The sequence below is a fragment of the Apteryx rowi genome, unplaced genomic scaffold (genome assembly GCF_003343035.1).
Source record: "Apteryx rowi isolate R43461 unplaced genomic scaffold, aptRow1 scaffold_346, whole genome shotgun sequence".
Lineage (NCBI taxonomy): Eukaryota > Metazoa > Chordata > Aves > Apterygiformes > Apterygidae > Apteryx > Apteryx rowi.
In genome coordinates this window covers 743,954-768,747 of record NW_020449930.1, presented here as the reverse complement: position 1 = coordinate 768,747, position 24,794 = coordinate 743,954, and the positions used below count along the sequence as shown (strand labels likewise).

General features: G+C 38.5%; 1 protein-coding gene across 2 annotated transcripts in view; it reads right to left on the bottom strand.

Moving 5' to 3' along the window:
* SLC25A13 (solute carrier family 25 member 13) overlaps positions 1-24,794 on the bottom strand; it is a 101,768-nt gene that overhangs the window by 40,368 nt on the left and 36,606 nt on the right. For both annotated transcript variants that reach the window (XM_026072659.1, XM_026072658.1), the window contains exons 5-9: positions 11,898-12,037; positions 5,167-5,313; positions 2,709-2,847; positions 1,770-1,863; positions 1,499-1,583 (exon numbers count right to left, since the gene is read on the bottom strand). In XM_026072659.1, coding sequence (XP_025928444.1) covers positions 1,499-1,583; positions 1,770-1,863; positions 2,709-2,847; positions 5,167-5,313; positions 11,898-12,037 — 605 coding nt within the window. The remainder of the gene's footprint in view (positions 1-1,498; positions 1,584-1,769; positions 1,864-2,708; positions 2,848-5,166; positions 5,314-11,897; positions 12,038-24,794) is intronic.

Below are 24,794 nucleotides of genomic sequence, written 5' to 3'. Positions count from 1 at the left end.
TTTCCTGAAAATGTGTTTAGGTTTTGACTAGTACTAATACACAATGTAGCCAGAGCTGGCCAGAAAATTAACTGAAGGTATCAGCGTAGCTGAAAATCTTTCCAGTCTCATCACCATGCAGATGCTACTACAAAGAAATTTCACGGAGGAATGAAAATGCAGAACAGATAAGCAGAATATATGGTAAGATTTAATTAGGTTCACATTTCCTAGTCTCTTAAAATCACATAAATAATACTGGCAAAGACAGTGGCCCCAAAGCAGAAAATTCAAGAAGCTGCTACTTTCACCACTGCATTTTTGGCTACATTTTACTGCCACTTATTGTAACTTACATTACTTGATATTCAGTTCAATTCTAATGCTTTTAACTCCTTTAGGAGTCTTCTAGGAATAGATGGTCAGCTTTTGGGAGCCAACTCATTTAAATTCATCCCAGCATAGTCAACATTTAGTCACTACTCAAACAAACAGAAAACCACCATCCTAGATACTGTCTTGCAGTGGTGGTGAGGGTGTTCATATGTAGGGGAGCAAGAAGAAGAAGAAAGAGAAGTAAAAGAGAGGCGCATGTACACACACAGAGGCCTGGCTCATGGCCTGTTAGTCCTAAAAATGTAGCCTGCACCAACTCATTGTGGTCAAACTGGCGTCTCCGCACAGACCCAGAGTGGAAAAAAAAAAAGTCAGTCTCACAAGACACAAAGTTAAGACTGCCTCAGACAGACAGACAGACAGAGGGACAGAGAGAAACAGAGAGAGGATTAGTTTTAAATCTATCTATATATAAAATTGTGTCATTTTAAAAATATATGTTAAAATAATATTAAAATTTTTTAAAAAAATCAAGAGGTTTAACATTTAAAGAACTCTCTTTTTGACTCAAACACAACAAAAGTTCATTTTCTTTTAAACCATAGAGAGAAAGTCAACATCCTTTCTTTCTTCCACATATAGACAATCTTAATGCTTTTACTGAAACTGTGATGGCAGACTAGACATAATTTCTCCAGTTTTGATATTCACCAGAACATGAGGCAAAGCAGAGAATACTTTGAAGCCTTGAACATGCATGTCTTTCCAGAATGAGGTCTGCCATCTAATAGGCTGGATGCTGAATTTAACATCCACAGTCAAAGCAGGAAGCCTTCTTTCCTCATTAAAAAGAACAGCAAGTGACAGAATCACAAAACAAACATCTTAATTAGGTATACACCTAATATTTACTGAATGGCTGGATGACACTCATATATATTTTGTTTTATCTTTCTAAAGTAAATTGCATTTAACCTTTCAAAATGCAACCCAAGAGAAAGGGGCATAGGGAAGAGGTGGAAAGGACATGATGCAGGTTAAAAGGAAAATTCTAACAAGGAGATATTCCTCAAGAGAAAGGCAACTTAGCTAACTGGCAACAGCAGAGAGAGGTAGGCTCTTTATCTGGCACTGGAAATGTAAGGAACACAATACATAAAAGCATATCGGTTCCTTTTCTTACCTGCCTCTGAGCCTCAGCCAGATTGTAGGGCAATGTCCCTTCCTCCAAAGGAGCAATTCTTTCAATGTCAGCTAATGTCATGCGTCTGAGAAAATTCATGTAAAAATCAGCTTAGTGTTTGCTTAGAGAGATGAGTTTTCAGATCACAAAAAGTTACCTGTATGTTTGACCAATACACCATACTCTCCTGCTCCCCACTTCCACCTCTCACTCCTTCAGAGAAGGAGGGAGGAGGAAAGGAAAGAGGGAAGATAGATAATTCTCTACTTACCCCCGTGGCTCATATAAATCTGCTAATTGAAACAAGATGTCAACTTCCATGGGCGTAACCTGACCAAATTTCTGAGCTGCGAGAACAAACTCCTCTGCAACAGAATAAAAATATAGAAGAGAGAAAAACTAATCAAACCAAAACAAGTAATCCAGAGCACCCCAGAGTTGTTTTATATTTTAGTTTTAAAAACAAGATGCTGGCAGGGTGGAGGTGGGAAGGGAAATAAAAGTGACCCACCGCAAAAATGTTCCTGCCACTATATAAATGGATGTTTTAAACGGTATATCCATCATACAAATACGAGCAACTCTCTGGTCTTAAAGCTTAGTGCTATCAGCAGGATTTAGGATATTTGACATACGGTATCAATCAGTTGCGGGTCAGAAGGAAAAAAACAAAAATAAAGGCAATCAGAAAAAAAAAAAAGAGTCAAGAGACGTGGAACTTTTCATGCATACTCCCAATAGGCCACATTAATGAAACTTTGGCGTTGCACAGGGAATTCTCTATAAAAGTGGTTAGATAGAGCAGATAACATCTTGTTCCAAGCTTGTAGATCAGCTTACTGTGCCGCCAATACAAGTTTATGGAATTCTTCAACTACCCTTGAAGGTCACTTTAATAGGCTGCCAATTTGGCAGGAGTCCTAGGAAGTTTTTTAAACCTTTAAATATCTTTACATACTTTCCTCACCCGCCCCCATTGCCAGTTTACTAGGACCTTCCTTCTGATAGAAACAAACCAAAAAACCTGGAGGGTGGACTCCCACAGGAGTGTACAAAACTGAAAGGTGCACCAAGCAATGCTAACAAGGCAGGCTTTCCCCATTCTGCCCCCCCACCATTGATTTAAAAAGCATACAGATGAGTTCTTCCCTTCCACCCACCCTAACAAAATGCCCAAGAAAACTTCCAGACTGCAAACATTTCTACTAACCCTTAGTGACTTCCACATCTTTTCTATTTCCAGCCAGAGTACTGTAGATCTTTCTAATGAGCTCCATGTTGTTAAGGAGAGAATTAAATCCATTAAAATAGGAAAAGCTGACCTGATGGGAAGTGGTACCTCCAGCAGCCTAGAGTAGAGACAGTAAAAGAAGAAATGAGAAAGGAGACCATTACAAGATTAAGAAAATCTTGAAATAAAGGTTTTGAAACAGTGTTACTTTATAAGAGTGACAGTAGCACAGGGTTGCTTTTTTAAAAAAATGCAAAATAAAGACTCTATGAAAGATTATGTTACTGAAACTAATCATGACCAGAATGTAAAACTTTCCCCACCCTACAAACCTAAACAAATACATATGCAGGATTATAACAACATAACCAGTAGTAATTTACAAAGTTCAAGTTTCAGTACTGTTTCAGTTGGAAATGTTTTATAAGTTGGCTTATTTCTAGTAATGAGGAAATCTACTTCTACATGTAAAGTATATTACTACACAAAAAAATTCAACAAAAATCAAAACATATTCTGAAAAAGGTCAACTGAAACATTTAAATTCAGAGGCATTTCAAGTTGAGGAGAGCCAGCAGTAAGCTCTCAGGCTTATATCAGGCAGTCAAACCAAATGGGTACAATAAGGTTTGAACAGTAACTCACTCTCAAACAGGAACTGAACCTAAACCTTTATTTTGAAGTTGTGTTGGGCCTGCACATGGAAGAACTACTGGTTCAACTTCCCAATTTGAAGTATAAGATAGGTGATCTGGCAAACTTCTGAAAACAATGTATAAGCATGCCAAAATGTAATTGACCTTGAAAGAGAACCAAAAATCTTATCTATGTTTTATGAGAGAGTATATGACCCAGGGAAGGTGATAACAAGACTGGGGAGAGAACAGAGGAGGGAGATATCAGAAATCATCATCAGTCCATGAGTGTTCTTGCTGTGCTTTTCACTGCAAACTCCTTCCAGTATTCTGCTCAGAGGTTGCAGCTCTCATCACTTCACACATCTCCCTGGAAGCCTCCCTCACAAATCAAAGCAAAAAAGACTTCTTTAAGCCTGGATATGGCCAGGTTTTGGATTACTTGGAAAGAGCTGCTAGAGTAGAATTCCCAAGTTAAGAAACTGTGGTCTAGATCAAATGCACCAATCTTTTTTCTTCGGTCACATTGCAGAATTGTAATATTTAATTTGGCTTGGGGTAGAAATTAGTGCTCTGTGAGAAACACAGTTCATGAAAGACAAATCTCACATATTTTAAAAGGTCAAAGCTACAGATACTTTCTTTGTGGTATGAGGCAGAAAGTTTCACCTGATAATAAAAAAATGGAGATTCAACTAAATGGACAACAGAAATAGCACAAGGGGCTCTAGAAATCAGAAAGGTGGCCACTAAATAATAAAATGCATTTCAAGCTGAAAAAATTCAACCAAAGTAAAACAACTGTAAGTTAATATATAGAGAATACCCCAGGTGAATTAATTCAAAGCATTTAATATATTAACGTATTTGTATAAATTCTAAGTATTTAATGCAAGAAGCTCAGCAGAAAGTCACTTGGGAGGAAGCCCCTAGAACAACACAGATCAATATGCCATTATAGCTAATAGAGGGGAAAAGGAGAGAAAAAGGGAAAAGGAGAGAAAAAGGGAAAAAGGGAAAGGGAGAGAAAAAGGGAAAAGGAGAGAAAAAGGGAAAAGGAGAGAAAAAGGGAAAAAGGGATAGAAACAAGGTTCAGCAATATCTGCAGAGGCATTACCAGAGAAAATACCATCTCTGTGTAATATTGTGTCTGAAGTTTCCCAGGAATTTCCTCATCTCCCAAAATTAGTGAGGGAAAAAAAAAATACATAGTTGGTTACACTGAAAACTGAACCAAGCACAATTTTGTGAAAAAAGTATTCTTCTGGAAAGAAACCGATACTGAGACAAACTGTATCCTGTCTCCACAACTAAAGTCTAATCTAATTTCTGTATAATTGTAAATGTTACAATTATATTAATCATTTGTCTCTGACAAGAGTATTTCCAGTCCATACACTGTCCTAGGTGTTTGAAAATTACATTCAGGAGCTCTGAATGGACATTACATAGCAAGTCCTTTGAGAATGACTTCTCAAGTGGGATGCAATGGCTTTTTGACATATAGCACAGTCTATTATAAAGGAATGACTAGAAATAGTTAGGCAAACTTCAAGGTTGCAGGCCATTACTAAGGTCCATCTACCTGCTTGGTCTTTTGTCTCAGGAGACCAGAAACTTTGAGGATACATATTCTGTAAGGAGAGTCAGGTTTCATACATGTAGATAATTACTGCTAGACTTAAAAACCTGTGTCCATAACCTGGATTCCATGTGCCATGTACAGTGGTTGAAGTACATAAAAAAGGAATCCCACACATGTATCTCATGTCTTTCCCACTGGGGCTACAAAAGCTACTCACAGCTACTAGACATTCTTCTACAAATGGTGTCAGCATGTGTGGCCGGATAGTGACCATAATGTCCCTGAAGTCCATAGCTGTGACTCTTCCAGCCTGAGCATTGTCTCGCTGCACAAAAGCTTGTTTTGCATGTTCTAACTGTATCTCCTGAAAACGTATGGGAGAAAAAAAAGAAAAAAGATTAAGTTAGTCGTAACAGCATCACCTTAACATTCTGCTCTTGTTAGATTTGATATAATGCAATCCTAAAGCATATCTCATATTTGACAAACAGGATTACATGTAATCCCCTTTTAATGGGATATTGTAAGTATAACCTTTCAGCTTTTTCCATCTGTGGTCTATACGGCTCTATCATTTAGCTCAATACTTAACACCTCTGTCCTCTGAACATTAGGTCATGCAACTCATTTAACTGAGAAATGGAGGGTGTCTATCAACAAACCAGTGCAGGTGAGCTCCCACTCATGAACAATAAAGTGTTCCACAATGTGCATTATCCAGTTTATTGCATGTGTCACAGCAGGTCAAAATACTTTCCGTAAAAGCATTTGCTACTCCTTGAATGAGGCGATGTGATCATCATAGAGATTTCCATGAAAATACCCACTAAAATCTTGAAAGCATTCTTCCAAAAAGCATCTTCATTTAAAATATAAAGTTATTATAAAACACATCAGCAGCCTAATTTAGAACTCCTTGCATCACAACTGATTAAGGATCACCTCTCAATATTTCAGCAGTAGTAACAGGCAGAAATTCAATCACATGAATTATCTGACAGAACCACCTGATAATTTCAGTTTGTGATTCAAATGTACCCCTGAGAGAAGAGGGGGAGAAAGACATTTAATCACTCCAAAAATTACATCTTTTCCTACTACAACCTACACCCTTTCCTAATAAATCACTGTTAGACTACTTTCTTACTATTTTTATTTATCACCTAAAGCGAATAGTCCTGCACAAATGGTAACTTGAAAATACATCTCAGCTTTTTGTCCAATTCTACAGCTTTGCTCACACCGCAATTACATTTTTGTTGATGTAGTTTAGACTTACAAACCTGTGTTTCTTTACTGAATGGAAGAAAACAAATCCTTGCCATGCCATCCCTTCCAATTTCAAGGCTCATAAAAACATATTTTTCATGGGAAGTACAATGCCTATTTTGAATACATATTTATAATAAATAATAAATGGAATCAGAGCAAAAGTATGTCAGTAATACTAAGCAAGTTTTGCAGTGGACAATGGCATTATGCTATTATTTCTATTATATTTGTGAATAAATATCTTAAAAGTCATATTAAACAAAGACTTGCACTAATCAAGAATCACAAGCATGACATGTTCACGGTGATTATGGTCTCCCGTAAGTTGATATTTACTTCACAGCAGCATTCAATACAATACAGAGTGAAGGGTGAAAGGCAGAATCAGATCCACAAAAGGCCTGCAGCAGCCACCATCCTTCCTTCCACCCACTCAGTTCATACTACGGCCACTGATCCATTCAAACCATTTCTGTCTTTTCATTTCAGCTTCTCGACCTCTCTAATTTTAGCCTTAACTTCCAATTAAAATACTATATCCTCACCTTAAAGGTATGATGAAAACCACCTTATATATCAGGCAAAAGAAGGAAGAGGGGAAAAAAAGTTTCAGCACTATGTTTCACTCACAGCATTATTCAGAATTTTCTGCTTTTAATGGGAAATGCTTGTGGGGGTTATAATTTGAAGTGTTACAATTTCAGTTCTGTCACGTTTCCTTTACATTACAGCCCCCTATGTGGAGGTGTTACAATTCAGCAATAATATTCACTCTGGCTGGATGTAGCCATGTAAGCTCTTGCTTCATTCCAATTGTGACTATAATTTCAACAGAATTTGGAAGCAAGTAATTTGGGAGGTTTACAGCGGGAGGAGCACAAGAACACAAAAAACCCTTTTCAGCTTGAGGCAGGCAGCTATGCAGGAGGCACACAGCTCTGAAGAGGAGTTGAGTATAATAATTCTTGTATCCCTAATATTCACCACCTGGCAGGTAGAAACATATGAACAAATAAACAAAAATGTTTGTCATTAAGTGGCAGCATCACCAAGGAAAAAGAAATTGAATTTAGCAGAAGGACTACATGGGAAACTGAATGTTGATTTCTTCTCTTATTTGATTTGTTTTTATCAGTGAAATTCCTGGAAATCCTATGGTGGCAGAATACAGCACCAGAATGCAGTAGAAAACCCTGGAGGACCACTTGCAAAACAGAAGTCCAGCTTGCAATCATCCACATGCACCAGGTTGCAAGTTCGGTGGTATGTATATCGGCTGGTGGGCTCTCAGCTCAGGGACGCCTCAGCCACTGAACCAAGGCAGGGCTCACATTCCAGAGAGATATGCTAAGGGCACATTTCTTGTCATCATCTAGTTAATTACTAAAAAGCTGTTAGTACTACTATCAAGTACAAACCAAAGCCCTCCATTCTCTCCTTGCTTAAGGACATGGTTAAGGATTCAGTGCTGCCATTTGCCCCATGCTCCTGTCAGTTACGAAAGAGCAGCTTCACCGTAAAACGACACCAAGACAAAGCTCTGAACAGGGTGATCTCAGTCCTAGGGGCTCCCCTTCTGCACTTCTTCCATAGCTCAGACATGAAGTGGTTTAAGCCTCCTGTGAATAGTTGCAGAAGACTCATCCTATCTTCTCAAAAGGTAGGGTCTTTTTAAGCTGTGGTTATTTTGAGCTGTGCTAAACACTGTTCCCAGCTTCACTGAACAGAAAGCACAGGGACTTTGTCACTTGACATTCCCAAAATATGAGCAAAGCAATGATAAGGCATACAGGTACATTCAGACCTTTATATGGTAACAGTCTCAAAATCAATTTGTCATATAAAAATCTGTCACAAAAATCAACACACAGATGCCACTGCTGTAATCCCTGTACATTGCATAACAGTGCAATAAACTCCTAAGTGTTTAACTTAAAAGCAAGACTATCTATCTATTCCATCAGGCTCCAAGTCTGAAAACTAAGACATCTCACAGCATGACTAACTATGTTTCAAACTGAGGCTCAGTAGCTACCAGCAATTATCAGGGAAATATGATGAGATGTTTGTAACACTGCCTATGCAGCTAATATAAAAAATACCACCTTAAAAATAAGCTTTAAAAATAAAGCAAAACTGTAGCATTTCATAAGGGTTCAGAGATGCTATCTGATTTGCAATAATTTTTATTGTTTCACTGTTTCAGTCCAAGACTGTTTAGCCAGACAGATTATGGTTAAAAGGAATACAATCCTCATTGCTTTGCAATACAAATTACACGTCCTAAAGAATCTTCTCTGACTAGACTTTCTGTCAACCCAGATATACTTAGAAAACAAGCTTCTCCCTTGAAGCTGCAAGTCTAAAATTCCCCCAGCTAGAATAAGTCTTTATGGAAAATGAATTTGCACATGATGGCAGGCATGCTGGCACCAGAATTTTCATGAAAAGATTTCCCATTTAGAGATTTTACCGCAGCTTTCACTTATAGCTCATTAAAAACATCATTACTTTCCAGTTAGACAGAAATTTATGTTCGGGTTTCATTCCAATGGATCTACAAGCCATTGTATGCAGCACAATCCTTTCCACTGGAGCAGATCCCGAGATATCAATTATAAGAAGTACTACTTCATCCACAAATATGCTGGGCATGAATAAATTCCCAGAAAATGTGCAAATTGATTTACAAGGCCCACATACAAGCATATGTTAGAATCCAATTCTGCAGAATAGATTTTATACGCTGAGCAAGGGCCAATACTGCTGTTCATGAAGCAGACCTACCACTTAAGTGATAATGGAGCATGACTATATCCAAATGGATGACAAGACTGAAATGTAGCGGGAAGATGTGAGCTAATTTTAAGCTAACAAAATGAGAAGCAAGGTAAAACAACACACCTTGAGCTCTGTGCTGACACAGAGAGATTGTTATCTGTAGTTGAGCTAAGCAGTTTGCAGTCTATACTTTGGGGCATCTCTCTGTTCTACTGTAGACAAAAAAAAGTGATGGCAGAATAGAAATATTCCAAATCCCCTACAAACTCTTCTTATTTAAAGCAAGAAGAGATTTGTTTCATGTATGGATAAAATATATTCATTTTATTTTCCATGTAGCCTCAGCTTTGTCAAAAGTGATGATTAGCCCAAATGCTGTGACAGATTATGAATATGTAACAACTTCATGTGGCATAATAACAGGATCCAACATGAATGAATTTTAATCTAGTTGGATTATTTCATTAACAGTCACAAATGGCATTATATTTACAAAGCAGTACCTGAAGTGCCTTACAGAACCATCTGGTCCATGTTACGGGCAACATAAAGAGCATTCACACATCAGGAATGCAGAGAGGTAGTTTGGTATCCACTGTGGTCTCCTGCTGTATAAGGTCCAAGGTCTAGACATTAGAACAAGGAGATCGACTCATGCATAGGGAGAATGTCAGAAGGAAAGGCTGAGTACCAAAGGTTACAGAACTCAAAGGAAGATTTCTATGCCTGTGAATATTAACTCTCCAATTTGTGCTGAGAGTCATTTTTGTGCCAAAACTTCAGTATTTATAATATAATGCTGCAAGGCAAAGGCTGGTAAGGAAATTCACGTGCTTCAAAGATTTACAGTTTTAGAAAGTGGGTAAATAGATGTACCCGCTTTCCATCACTGACGGAGCATCCTAACAGACTGCAGTGATACTGGCCAACTGTCTATTCCAGCAGAGTCCTAGGACAATTAATTTGCATTAAAGTCTCTTCTGCCCGTACCAATGCTTAGTGCATTTTTATTCACAGCCTCAGAACTTTCCCTGGATGCATCTCATCTCTCTAGAGGATACCAAAAATTGTCATTCTTATTCTCCATGCTTATGCTCTTCCACCTTCTTTCCATCCTAGCCCCTAAAGGGGTGGTCTGGCTCATGAGGACTGCTGCCATGTTCCAGCACAATCTTTTACTCTGCACTGCTACATAGCTAAGATACATTTTTACATTATAGCTAGGGATTTAAAAAAATTAGACGCACCAAAAGCAAACACAATTCTCCCCAGAAAATGAGATCCAAGACAATACTTTCAGTCAAGGAAAGAGGAACAGGAGTAAAAGGAGTAAAAAACCTAATAGTTAGGACTCATCTCCAAAGTTAGACTACTCATGCCTTGGCTCCTGTTCTTTCTAATTCAAAGAAAGAACATGAAAATACTCAAAGAAACAAAGAAAGAACCCAGTTATTCCAAATACCCAGCCACGAGGTTACAAGCTATTTTAGGTCTGTGGCTCTGAACTTTTTTTTTTTGGCTGAAAAAATGTCTTCTTTTCATTCTGTGTTTTTCTTCAGGTTTTCCTCAGACCTCTAAACAAACAAATGCATGAGGCAAACAGGACTGGTAGTCTGTAAAACTGTGATTTCAATCCACCAAAATCAGGATATGCAGCCAGGGTTTATTCTGCATGGAAGGAGGTACTGGAACACCAAAACATGTGGCCACAGACATTTTTTTCTGATCAAGTAGCAGATTTGCTTTATTTGTCCAAAAGAAGTTCTAGCCCACTGTTCTGTCACAAAATTGTTCTATATCTCTATCTCTGCTATTTAGGAGTTACAATCATCAATATAAAACCTAAGAGAAAATGATTTAATCATGTGGTATCTGACGTCCTCTTTACACAAAATTAATTAGGCTCTGTTCTACAAAGTCAATTTGAAACATTTGTCTCAATAGCATTATCTTAATTATTCCTCATCAAAATGATACCACCTCCTGCTGTGAACTAACATACTTGTGTAAACAAAAAAGAAAAAAGAAATCTGGCAGTCTTGAAGAAGGTTCCCGTTTCAAAACTCTCTAGTGTAAATACTAATACAAGCATTAAGTATTCAGAAGGAATATGAATAAGAAATTCACATGTTTTGCCACTTCAAGGATCACTTTCCCCACTGAAGACTATTTTTATTAGTATTTTTGAAATACAGATCATCCGATATTTTTTTATTAGCATAAAATTTTGCTTTCTGTGACAGAGTACCCCAAAGTGTGATCAAGCAAGAATTCTTTTTAAAAGAAGGACCTTATTTTATTGTCTAGATGCTACAAGCACAATTAAATAGCATTTCTCTATCTGAAACACTTAATTCAAGAAAGGTCAAAAGTAAAGAAGTATGTGGAAAGGGCTTGCAGCAAAATAATATCTTTACTGTATATTTGAATTAAATAAAAATTCGGTAAACATGTTTTTTACAGACAGAAGTACTTCTTAATAACAGTCTGGCAACAGAATCCAAAATGTTCAGTATTGTTATTTAACATTCTTTGGCTCAGCCAATTTAAATATATAGGAGATTTTCAGTTTGATGTCTGGGTTTTTGATTTCATGTCTCTATCTACATGAAAACATAGAAAAGACCGGCTAAAACCAGTACTCCTTCTGCATACAGGTGCAAATAAATAAATAAATAAATAAAAGAAAAAAACCCAGCTAGCTAGAATTAGCAATTTAACCACAAGCAGATCCTACTTATCAACACACCAGTAAAGTCCAGCCCTCCAACTGCATATGCCTACACACAGTCTATCTTGCAACTTTCCTACCAGTGTGGTATTCGGCAAGTTTGCAAGTACTTTGATTCTTGTACCCTTCTTTTTACTCTGCATAAACTATTGTATTAGACCCACCAGTAAAAACTGGGTGAACTCCGCATATGTTAGGTGTCTTTTTCGATCCTTTCCAAAATGCAGCTGTACGAACTCTGAATTCCAGTTAAATGGAATGTGCTGATGAATTGTGGTCTGGCCAAAAACTTGCTTAGCATCCTCTGGGAAGAAAAGAAAAATGTTCATTTAAAAATAAAACAGAGAGAAGCATATATTTATACAAGCAAAAAAGTATTTTTTCTAACAGGAAAACAACATTTTTCATGTGAATTAGTAATATATTGTAAAGCAAATCTATTTTTTTAACAAAATCATAATAAATGAAAAATTTTGAACATCTTCATAAACACAATCCTTAAATACCCTCTTTATTTGTGAAGATATATACTAACAACATTGATTAGAAGAGACTCAAGTAGATATTTCAAGCTTCAAAGTCAAGCAAGAAAAGATTAAAACTAAAAGACAATTTATAAAAAAAGATGACTAGAGCTAACCAATTTTCAGCGAAACCTTTTCAAGCTGCTAACAATGAAAATTTTGTGTCCCTATAATTCAGACTTTTATATTATTCCAAGAGTCCTCCACATTCAAACAAATCAACTACAAAAATATCAGTATTTCAAGTTCCATTTTCTGTAGTTACTTTACAGAAACAGTCACATGCAGGGCAGGTAGGGGCACAAACGTATCAACAACACAAAGCGGATTCTAATAGTCTCTAGCTTGCTGGGGGCAGGAAGAAGTTTGTTTGAGCATACCTAAACGCAAGGTTCATAGTTTAGTCATCTTAACAGGGCATTAGTTTATTATGGGCTTGGCAGACTTTTTGGTAGTATATGGCATTTTGGGGGAAGAAATACTATTTGAAACATGACAAATTGTATTATCAATAATAAGGACTGCAAATTGTTGGAACTGGACTGTATATGTTAGAACTAATGGAAACAGCAACAAGATCGGAAGAAGTACTTGACTTTCAGACAAGTCTCTCACATGATAGAGCCCACTTCAATGCAACAGAAAAAGAAGTCTGTCTCAGCCAAAAATACGGGGCAAAGAGATCTTCCAAAGACAAGCTTAAAGCCAGAGGTTCCCAAACTGCTATACATGTTTCTAATTCCTGTTTGATCCCTCTAGCAATGCCAGTCAGGAGCTAGTTCTCATCTCCTGCCAGCTCTTGTGGGCACAGAGGGGTTGTTCCCAGGAGTCACTCCCTACCCACAGGTGGGGCCAGGAGCTGCTTTCCTGCTCCCTTCACTCTTTGTGGGAAGAAAGACCAGGAACCCAAACTCCGCTCCTGTCTGCCTCTGCAGGTGCAGAGTTGGAAGCCAGTTCCCAAGTGTAGCCAGTGACTGCAGGCAAAGAAATCAGCACAGCTTTGTGCCTGTCTGTTGGCATAAAGAGCTGGAAACCACCTCTTTGGAGCCAGCCTCTGCCTGCAGGTAGGCCTGGGAGCTGGCTGCCAGCTCATCCCACTGCCACTGGGCAAGCAAAGGTGGGAGCCGACTCCCTGGGGCTGCGAGGTCTCTCCACCTGCACCGGCTTGAGCTCTGGCTTCCGGTTCAGTCCAGGCAACAGGCAGAGCCAATCGGGCACAGCTGCTCTGCTGAAGTCCTGGGGAAACTCAGCCAGGGCAAAATCCACACTTTTAGCCAAGGAAGCAGGAGAAAGCTTAAAGCAGGATGGGAGGGTTGAGAGCCAGGAATATACCAGAAAGCGCCTAAGTGAATGAAGGATAAAGGCATAGGAAAAAAAGTCTTGAGAAGGTGAAAGAGACAGGTGTCCTGCTGCACATGCCTCCTGTCCCACACAGACCCACAAGCACTATTGTTGGTATTACCCGCAAGGACAGCTTGTTCTAAAGCACGGGGGATGCTCATACTCTGTGCTTTACAGAGATAGCAAAGATAGTTAACCTCATATTCTTAAAATTCAAATCTCCCAGCTCATATCCTTGTGAGAGTTTTCTCCAAGCAACTTGAGACTGTGCCCCCAGGCCAGCATTGTTCATTCATGTCTTCAAGCTTCATCATAACCAGCTTGGATTTTGCCAGACAGCATTCTCCAGGAGCAAAAACCTGCTCTCAGGGCAACCAGAGGCAAAGTAGATTGGTTCAGAGAGAGGTCTCATCCCATAACTGAATGACTTTTATTTAAGATGCTTCCTACTGACACAACTGATGCACCTTGCCACATGTCAGTGGAAATTACCTTTAGAAAGCTCCTGTTTTCTGCTAGACTTTCCCCCCCGCCCCATCCCAATCTTAAAAGAGGGAACCAGTAACAAGACGACAGCCTCAGTCTTGTCTGCAAGCAGGAAGAAATGAAAGTTTTCTCTCCCTGCTAGGAACCACTCTGCTTTTCCAGAAGAAAGAAGATATTCCCAAAACAGATCAAGTATCTGTTTCAATTCTATTCTCTTGCACAGCAATCAGATGCTCATCCTCCTCTTTCCCTCCCAACCCACTTCCTGAATTCCCCCACGGCAACTGGGGGAACACGACACTGATATAGCTGGATGAGATGAGAAACAAGTCATCATTTAAAAAAAATATGTTCTGTTGGACTCCAGACTTGTCTTCGTCAGAGAAAAAAAGTGCATTCTTACTCCACGTGAGGTAAGAGATAAGATAATCTCAGTTATAAAGGCTCTCTCAAATTCCTTTTGATGCGAACAGGTTCCTCACAGTCTTTATTCCAACTGGTTAACACATGAAAGTTACAGACTCTCCTGTGATTATGCCATTGATTTTATTCTGATTAGTTATCACACATTATTAGCTAAGGAAAAATGCATCTCCCCCCCGACTTTGTAAACACTCCTTAGTTGTGGCTTACAAAAAAAAAATTCCACCTCAAGTAAATCACTCAGCAAAAATAGTGAAAAGAATGGTAATTTCAGAACAAAAACAACTTTTAATTATTGGCATTACAAATGCCAAAGTAACACACTGGAAAGGAGCTTAAAACCTGACCAAGCCTGCTAAGAATATATTAAGATTATAAACAGGGCATTTGCATCCTCTTGTCTATTTTAGTGATTAAAGGCTACACACATGCCTCAGAAGTTCAGAAAAGTACAAATACCCCTTCAAACATTCCAAGCAGAAGATACTACATATGATTTGTGCCATGACTTGGAAAATACAGACTTCAGCATTAGTTTAGGTATTTAGTAAAATAGCAAGATTACTCCCTACATTACATTACTTGAGCTTTTCAAAATAATATTGCAAATTGATGTCAATATGTGTTTGAAACTAATACCAGGTGCTTTTCTGACAGTGTGTATGTTGGATTATACAGTGCAGCTAGCCAACTGGAAGATTGCCTACTGTGCTTTTATTGACTACTTAATGGTATGAGACATGGCATCCTGCTTGCCCCAGACCTTTCACACATATCCTGTACTTCTTTCTCACAACTATTCATAGTTCGCAAACTCCTATATAAAGTTCAGTGGACTGCATTTTAAATTTTTCCTGCTTTCCTCACTAGTCTCATCACCTGTTCATCCAGAACAATTTCACTGACTCGAGCCTCGTCTGCAGTCAAATCGCCCGATTCAGATACTAAAGACCGTTCACGCTCCATGAAGAAATCTATAGTATTTTAGCCTGTGATTTAACTGTCAAAAAGGTAGCAAATTGTGTACTAGAACTCACTTCAAGTTATTGTTCAGTTCTAGCAATATCATCTCCAAATCATCCAAGTCCAGCATTAAAATAAAAAATAGACAATTTTAAAATGGAGTTCTGCCTCAAATCTGGAGTCAAGAGTTCCACAGCTACCCCCAAATAGCTGAACTAAACACAGAAAAAACACAGAGGAGCAGCAACGTCTTTCAGTAGCCAGGAGTTACTTTATTCGCTTATGCCTTTTTTAAAAGGGAAACTGTTTCACCAAATCACAGAAGAATTTGGGTTGGGAGGAACGCCTGGATGTCATCTGGTCCAACCTGCTGTCAAAGAGGGTCCAACCACTTCAGGTTGCTCAGGCTCAGGCTGTGTCCAGCTGAGGTTTAAATATCTACAAGGATGGAGATTCCACAACCTCTCTGGGCAGCCATGCTCATATTTGGTGCTAAACCAATATTTATCAAGATATCTGATGAATTGAAGCTTTTAAATACAAGTCAAAACACTATTTACTTGTTTTAGTTTTAAAAAGGCAACATGCTAATGCTCTAATGTTTGGAGCCATAAGAGCACAAGATCTAAATCTAGCAAAAAGATATGATCACTTCCATGTTTGCATTGCCTAAACACAGAGTTGTTGGAAAGCAAAATGAACAACAGATGGAAGGAGGAGATTTTAAATACTCACTTTCAGAAATACATGCTGTCATTTGTGACAAGCTTTTTAAAAATTAAGCTTTGAAATTTAATTATAAAATAAATTTCAAAGTTCTAAAATAAATTGTTTGTCCCTGCACTGTCTATAATTAAAAAATAGAAATCTTATCGTTTTGGTTTCTGATCACACTACAAGAAGGATCTTCTGTTTTGTCTCCAACTGAATGGCCTGCTGGTTTAGGGAGGGTATTTTTGGTCTTTGGGCACTAAGGTTTTTCTCATCTCCAATGTACTCACTGATCTTTATGCTTAAATGCATAATGTACAAATTAGTACACTGTATGCACATTTCCTTACTGTGATCAAGAATTATAACTACTGTTTTGGAATAACCACGGACACTCATGACACACTAAAGACCAGCAATATTCCCCATGTGAAAACTATCCATTTGGAACCTTGAAATTTTAACATTTAAAATGAATGAACTGAATGTCATTCTTCCACTATATTTTGCATTTAAGAAAATAAATCAGAAATCTCAGCTTCTAGCTAGGAAGACCTTCTAGGCATTAATCAAAGTTATTAGGAGAATTACTTGCACGTGCCATTAAGTTACTTAACAGAACAAGCTACTAAAACCTTTATGGGCTACAGTTCATAAATACCTAATGTATTAAATTTGAAATTCTTTCAAACTAATTATTTGCACAAGTACCTAAATGTTTCATGCAGTATAACTGTTTGAGTCCAATAAAATTAATACCATCCCAATGCAGTGCTAGAATAAGTTTCATGATCAGCTGAAATCCTACTCATCTTACAGAACAGCTGCAACATTTTTGCAGAAAAGTTGTCACAATGGACCTTATTTTATAGTCGTATGTTAACCTTTAAGCAATTAAAGAATCTATGCATGGTACAGAAAATCTGTAGCAAAAACCTGGACCTTGACAAAAAATGAGATTACTCTGATGATATAGGCAACAGCAACTTCCATAAAGAACACAGGTCACCTTCTGCAAAGGGGAAAACAAAAGAAAAATTTGAAAAGAAATGAGCTCTAAAGAAATGAACTCTTAAAAGTTAACAGAGTTCCACATGCACCAATAACCTTTTCAAAACCTTCTGGCAGTAATTGTTTCTATATTCATCACACTTAAGGGCCTAAAGAGGAACATATGAGCATTAGAGCTACAACTTGGACTCAGTGAAGCAAAATTAATGCAAAGAGCGTGGAATAGATATTTTACTGTGAAAAGATAAGGATTTTAAAACTGAATATGCAAATCCACTTCATTCTGCTCAGACAAAAGATGATACTTTTATAAAATGATGTTTTGTTAATGCTAAGCATTTCTGATTACACATTTGGAAACAGTTTCCCTTAAATGGCACTCGAAAAAAAGTACACTTTTTTATTAAAAATCATTTAGAATAAATCCTAGATAGATAAAAGACAACAACAACAAGAAGTAACTCCAATTGGGCTAATTAAACTATTCATGAGGGTGGTTGGTCCACCTTCATGACTAGAGAACCCAACTGCCTTGCCAACAACCAAGACCTGACCTAAAGCCCAGTGGAGTTGAGAACAGGATTGATGTTGATTTCCACAGGCTTTGCACCAGGTGCTCACTGACCATTTGAAACTGCTCTACATTTTCTGTAAGCTGCATGGTCCAGGGTGCACCAGCAGGCTCTGCAACCTCTTCCTCCCACACCTGTGGTTTGGCTGCCTGTCCCCAAGGCTAGCACGATGTGGTGCAGCCCTGAGCACTTGGACTGCAGCCTGGGCAAAGAGCTGTGGGAGAAAGAGCTGGAAGAAGGTTCATCTCGGGACCTCGATCCTTGCCTGAGTGATGCTGCAGGGATGCCTGCGTCTGCCCCAGTACCTCAATGAGCCCCGACCGGCTGCCCTGACTTCCCAGCCTGGCCTCAGACCTGCCTCATCATTATGGATTTGTCTGGTGATTGCCAGACGCTGGCAGACCCTGGTTACCATCACCAGACTTGCTCTGCTCTTCTTGTTCAGGCACTGTAGGCCTGCGCCCCTTGTTGGTGAGGTCTCTGCCCACACCTGCCTGTCTTGTCGTTGCCCTTGGCTCCTGGTTCACCTCCCTTGCAGCGCAGCTGGCCCTTGCTGCTCCTGGACAGTAACAGCCACAAAGAAGTACAGCAGACTTGTGCAAAAGCACATGTATACAGAAATATGTACACATATATGTCAAAACATTCAAGTAACGATATTTCATATATTTTGTTGTACTGAAATAATTGAGTTTTATCCAAGGTTTGGGGTTTTTTTCTTATTTACTGTTGTGAATTTTAAAAATGCAGCTAGTTTAATTCCATCCTTCTACAGTCTGACACAAACTGTTCTATAATGATGGCTTTTTATTTTGGAAAATTTATGTCCACATCATGTCTGCTCAGCTAAGATGTGAAATGATTTTTTTCTTACTGGTAGTCCAAGTACTTGACTGTGTTGCCCATTTACCCAGCAAAGGGGCAACACTCCAGAAGTACAAGTGATCTCCCTACCGCTTTGTCAAGAAAAATGGATTGAAATAGTTTTATACTGGGCACACTATGAATTAAATAATGTACTGACATAGCTTGATTACTAAGGCTTGCAAAGAAAAGGCATGCTTTCCTCCAGCTTCCCTCAGCAAAACAAGGACAGCAGGAACAGCTGTCACAGCCACCTACTTCCACAGGTTACAAGCTCTAGAACAGCACTCTAAGGCTGTATTTTTAATGCCTCTTAATTCCTTGCAAAACATGGACTACAATCTATTCTGCAATTCTGAATCAAAGAAATTAATTTAGATCCTTTCCTTCTTAAAATATGACTAGAAAGAGATCTGGTAGAACCCTCAAACTGAAGCTTGCACAGAGAAACTGAGCACACAATTGAAGATAATGGAGTTGTAATATATGACTTGAGAAGGGGGGTTGATCTGCAAAAAAGATAGCAGCTACGGTCAGTGTAATTTATCTGCACTCTATCATGTGGTTCTGCTATGGTTTTAAAACAGCTTCATTCAAAAGAGTGCAAAATCCTCCATTAGTGCCCTGCATTTATTTAGACTAATATTGGTTTCAGCTTGCACCTGAACAATATGGTTGCATATACACACTTGCATATAAATACCTAAACAAATTTGAATTCACTGCCTTCATTAATTGTGTGCACGTGTATGTGTGTGTGCATGCGTATGCATATATACATGTGTGTATGTGTAAATGGTAGCTTTTTAAGTAGGACTAGTTACTCCAAATTTAGAGAAAATCCTCAAATACAAAATTAAACTAAAAGAGTAAAAATGGTAATTTTAACCAATTTAGCTATTCTGAGCAAGTCCAGCTATAGATCAGTGCTGAATTGCAACAGACAAGCAGGGATTTCTGATGCTTAGCATAAGCCAGTGTTGCTTGTGAGTAATCAAAGGTGTTACATCAAATTCAATGTTCTCATTTCCATGTGGACAACTGAAATCATCATCTGGACTCATTTCTGTTACTCCTATCATGGAGATGTTTACAACATAGGACTTCAAGAATCCAGACTGACTCAACAGCTTTCCTCACACCAGTAGGGGCTGACTTTGCTGTAGTTGTCCAGGAATACAAATTTTCTTCAGTATTCACATGATTGTTTCCTATAGCAGTTTAACATACCAACTAAAGTGATAAAATGCAAACTCTTGGCTTGGAGAAATTATCCTAAAAGAGCATAAAAATTATTACACTTTACTCTCCAATACAGACTTGAGAGCTCTATTTCTTTAACAGCTATTTTGCTTAGATAGATGGGATTTAAAAAAAAAAAATCACTTTCTTGCAAAGCATTAACATACATTTTCCCCCACTTAAATTCTTCAATTTCAAATGCACCACAAAATGTACTCCCACAACAGTACTGTATTAGTATAAAACTATTTTAGTTCAATTAAAATGTCTAACTATCTACCCCCAAACCTACCTAAACTGTAATTTTCACTTTGAGCACTTCCAGCATGTTCTCAGTTTTGTTTTCTTTTATCAGCTTATCAAATCAGGTCCTGCATTTCAACTGTTGGAAAAAAATAGTCATTAACTGCTAGGTAACAGCAGATTTTCCAATTTAGAAAACTGAAGTACACACACTGCAAGTATGTGTATTTTGCTATCTGAAATTTCATATTAAAACTTGCAATAGCAAAACACCTCCCTAGCTCTCAGGGCCTGCTAAAGCATTTAACTCCTAATTTGTAATCCATGACAATTTGAAACGGAGATGGAACAAAATCAAGCTTAAAACATATACTGCTGCTGCCACAGTTTAAATATATTCTGGTGTGGAAGGCTCTCGTTCCTCCTCAAATGCTGCCTAGTAATCGTTGGGTTTTTTTTCCCCAACAGCACAGACAGTTGTATAAAGGATGGCTAACCCTCAGCTTATTGTTAACCAGAGAGTGACCTTATATGGCTGAAATTTACTCTCAAATTGGCTTTATCCCACCTTTTCCACACTTTTTTTTTTTTTTTTTTAAGTAGCATGAAGTAGCAGCAGAAAGCACAATATTTCGGTCATTTGAGCATGCAGTATTCTTGAATTGTCCCACCAACTGGAAGTGCTCTCTGCTACCTCTATCTTTTAAAATTGGAGCCATTACAGTCAATCGTGCAAATCTACAGTTAGCCTTTCATAAAAAGTGGATTTTTGACCTACTGAACTGGTACAGCTTTGGAGCAGTTCTTCTGATCTCTGGCACAATACCATACAACACATGCATGCCAATCTGATATCGGGGTGCATCTGCATTCGGTTGTTCAGTAAACACTGCTCACAAGTGATTAAAAATTTTCCCCCAAAATCAAGGTGATTTTAAAAAAATTGTTTGGCAAACCGGTCACTTTAAAAAGTGCAATAAAGTTGCACATATATCAAAAATGGATGCCTTCACAATGTTTTTCCACCTCCAGGTAACACATTAACATCTGGAGCACATCAATGGAAAGCAAAAGCTTACTATGGCTGGTGGGCTGCCCTCATAAAATGAATTGGTTGACTCAGCACGACTCCAGGAGAAAAGGGACTGTATTGCGACAGCAACAACTGGAGTGTCAGCACCCTTAGGGACAGTCACAGAAGGGCAGAGAAGCACTGCAGCAGGCTGGAGTCTCGCACTAAAGGTGGCTGCTTTCGTTCAGATGTGAACCACATCCATTTTGTGGTATGAAGAAGCAACAAAAGGCCGTATAGCACCTGTTGTACACAGAGGTGAGATTAAGAACAATATTGCTAACCAAATGTCTTTCAGATGTATTAAATAGACTTTAAAGATGACAACAACCAAAAAGCTTCCCCAAAGCCCCAGAATACCAAGAAGTCTAATACGAATCCTAACAAAAAGTTCAGCACACATTCCCTTTTAGGAGACAGACACACTAACTACTGAACAAAAGTTATCTGGTTATAACTTTATTGCCATATTCAAATTTTTAACAAGGACAGACCTGTCTTGCAGGTTAATTTTACTTTAATGAAAACATTAACACAGAGAATATGCTTCTGTCTTCATGATTTTCCCCAATTAAAAGATTCATAATAAGCTTCGAGTTTCACTTCTCTGCTGAAAATGTGCTCGCTTTCTCATCCTCTTACCTTCCCCCTGTTCTGGTTGTTTGTGCTCCTGTCACTTTTAAAAGTGAAAACCTTGCTTCTTCATGACATATACATACACTGTCCAATTCCGCTCGACCAAGATTTCCAACCAAGACTCCTGAGCACATCTATTACCTCTGCTAAACACAGCAAATATCCCAAAAAACAGGCTATTTCCAAGAGTAACATCCCTCTTGGCAGTTAAGATTCTGGATCCAAGCTTCCTCACTCCTGTCTTCCCTGGACGTCAAGGAGAAATAACAGGAATTTATATACAGAATATTGCACATTTGGCTTACAGAAAACATTTTCAACCTATTTTTCAAGATGTGATCCCTTGAAAATATTTCTACTGGAGCTGTGGATATCCATAATTTAAGCTTACTGGCAATAACCTTACATTTCTTTGTTACCTTTTGTGGCCTAAGAAGTGGGTGACAAACTGCCAAGGCACAAGGATCACAGGTATGGAAAGCCCTAGGTCCCATGAGGGCATAAAAACGAATTTACCCCTCTTGCCCTGAAGAAGAATAAAAGCCAGATCACTCCTGCAAAGGTAAACTGAATAGGCTGGCTAAATAAAACAGCATTTTCATTTTCCCCATACTTCACAATTGCCAAGACAGTCAGGGGCTGGAGCACAGGGCATATGAAGAGAGGCAGAGGCAGCGGGGTTTGCTCAGCCTGGAGAAGGGCATGCTGAGGGGAGACCTTATCACTGTGTATGAGTACCCGACAGGAGTGCATAGGGAAGATGGAGGTGCATGGTTTAAGGACAAGAGGCAATGGACGCAAGGTGGAACGTGGGCAAGTCCAACGAGGCGTTAGGAAAAGGTTTTTCACCATGAGGGTGGTCAGCCGCTGGAGCGTGCTGCCCGGAGGGGTTGTGGCGTCTCCATCTTCAGAGATATTCCGACCTCGATCGAACACGGCCCCTGGGCAATGTGACCTCGCTGGCCCTGCTCTGAGCAAGGGTTTGGACCAGGGGACACCATGGTCCTTTCCAACCTTAACTGTTTTACGGTTCTGTGACCACCTCTGGTACTCAACAAAGGATATGCTCAGCCTTCAGTCTGACGTTTGGCAAAAGGCAGCTTTAATTAAAAGTAAATAAATAAAAAAAAACTTCAGTTCTGGATGATTTAGAAAGCTCAGTTGTATTTTCTAGATGCAATAAAACACAACTGTGTAAAAGGATGGAGCTTCTCTTAATATTTATAACAACAGATTTACTTTGTGACTAAAACACGCTTTGTTTTACTTAAGATGCCTTCATGAAAGTGTGCCTGGTTACATAACATTTTAGTTACAAGAAAAAACAAAACACGAAAAACTTGCCAAATTGACAGTCTGCCTAGAAATGAAATTCTATGAAAATAACATCAAGCAGATTTTAAAAATTGTTTTGAAGAAAGTTTATACTGAAAAGTCTTCCTTGCATCCTCTTCTAATTAAAACTAGTCATTATTTGTGCAAAATCCAGTACAAACAACAAAAAACATTACAGACTAAAATTCAAATTTTGCATTTGTACTGCTGCCATTGGAATCATCATATCTAGGCAAATTTCAGTTATAAATCAACAAATGTTACGCTGCATAGGTTTAAGCTAACACATCACAAGCTACAAATGGTTTCTCACCAGTTGGTACGAGTAATGGAAACCTCATTGAGCATTACCAAATATTGCCATTTAGCAAGTGATCAAAGCTTACAGCCTCAGCAGTTTATTTTGACAGCTCAAATTTAGCTTTTCATTGCTTTACATGGTACTGAGCATGCTAGGCTGGGTATCACTGAGCTAGGTGTTGTACAAGAAGAAAAGAATTATAGATGCTGTAAGATCATAACAAGCATCTATAGGAGCAAAGTATAAAATAACTCTTTGCAACAAAAATCAAGAGTTAGCTCGCAAAGTCTGAATCTGATCCTTTAGTGAGGGAATCAGTCATGGTACTCCTGCAAAAATTCTTAGCAGGTTGAAAAAGTATCAGAGCATTATCACAGAGGAAGAACTCTGAAGCCCATCACAATAGCTGTATATGTCTTTAAACCTCTGTTAAGAGCTATGTGCTTTTAGAAAGTTTACAAACAAGTATTCAGGCAATTCAAGTATCAGATAAACAAACAGGAGTGCTTACTAACATGTATCATTAATTAACAGGTTCCTCTAAGAAATGTGTACTGATATAATTAATAACAGAAGTAGAGACCCACAATAACTACAGTCTACATGTAAATACAGAGTTTTGTTTTGAGACAAAAATAGAGATACACCGCCCAATTCTGCAGCTGTTATGCCAAACAAGTAACAATTTGGGGGTTAGGTTCCCCATTCCCTCTGCTTGTTTTTTTGTTTTTGTTTTTTAAGGCCAGACTTGTTTTACAGCATACTCTGATATCTTAGAGCAGCACAGCATCCATTTTGAAATAGCTTCCGGTTGAATGATTTCCCCCCCCCCCCAAATCACACACACACACACACACGTGCACACGTGCACACATGCACACACACCACAGCTACATTTCAATAAGCACAAGAGAGCAAGAATTTCTGTTTAGTGGGAAATTCTACTTCAAAAGAAATCGAATGAAATTTTTCAAAGCCAGGTTCAACACTGTCTGGCAGCACAGACTTGGGCAAATCATATCTCTTTTTGTGCCTTTTCCTTCCCTATGAGCAAAACCAATGTGAGTAAGGTTTATTTTCCCTTCAGCGGTACTGTGAGAACCCGTACTGGAAAAGGACAGTGCCAGTCCTTAGATACCACTGCTGCACCATTAAAGGCTGAGAAATGTTAACTTTAGCCATTTCATTCACCCATCTGAAATTAAAGATGGAGGTTAAGATGACTTAATTTTTAAACAGTGACATTTTTACCCAAGCATCTCAACTTTTTTTAAATGCCATTTAGTAAAGAATTTCAAAGGGCTCTGCTTCTTTAATGAGGCATTAAAATACAGTCA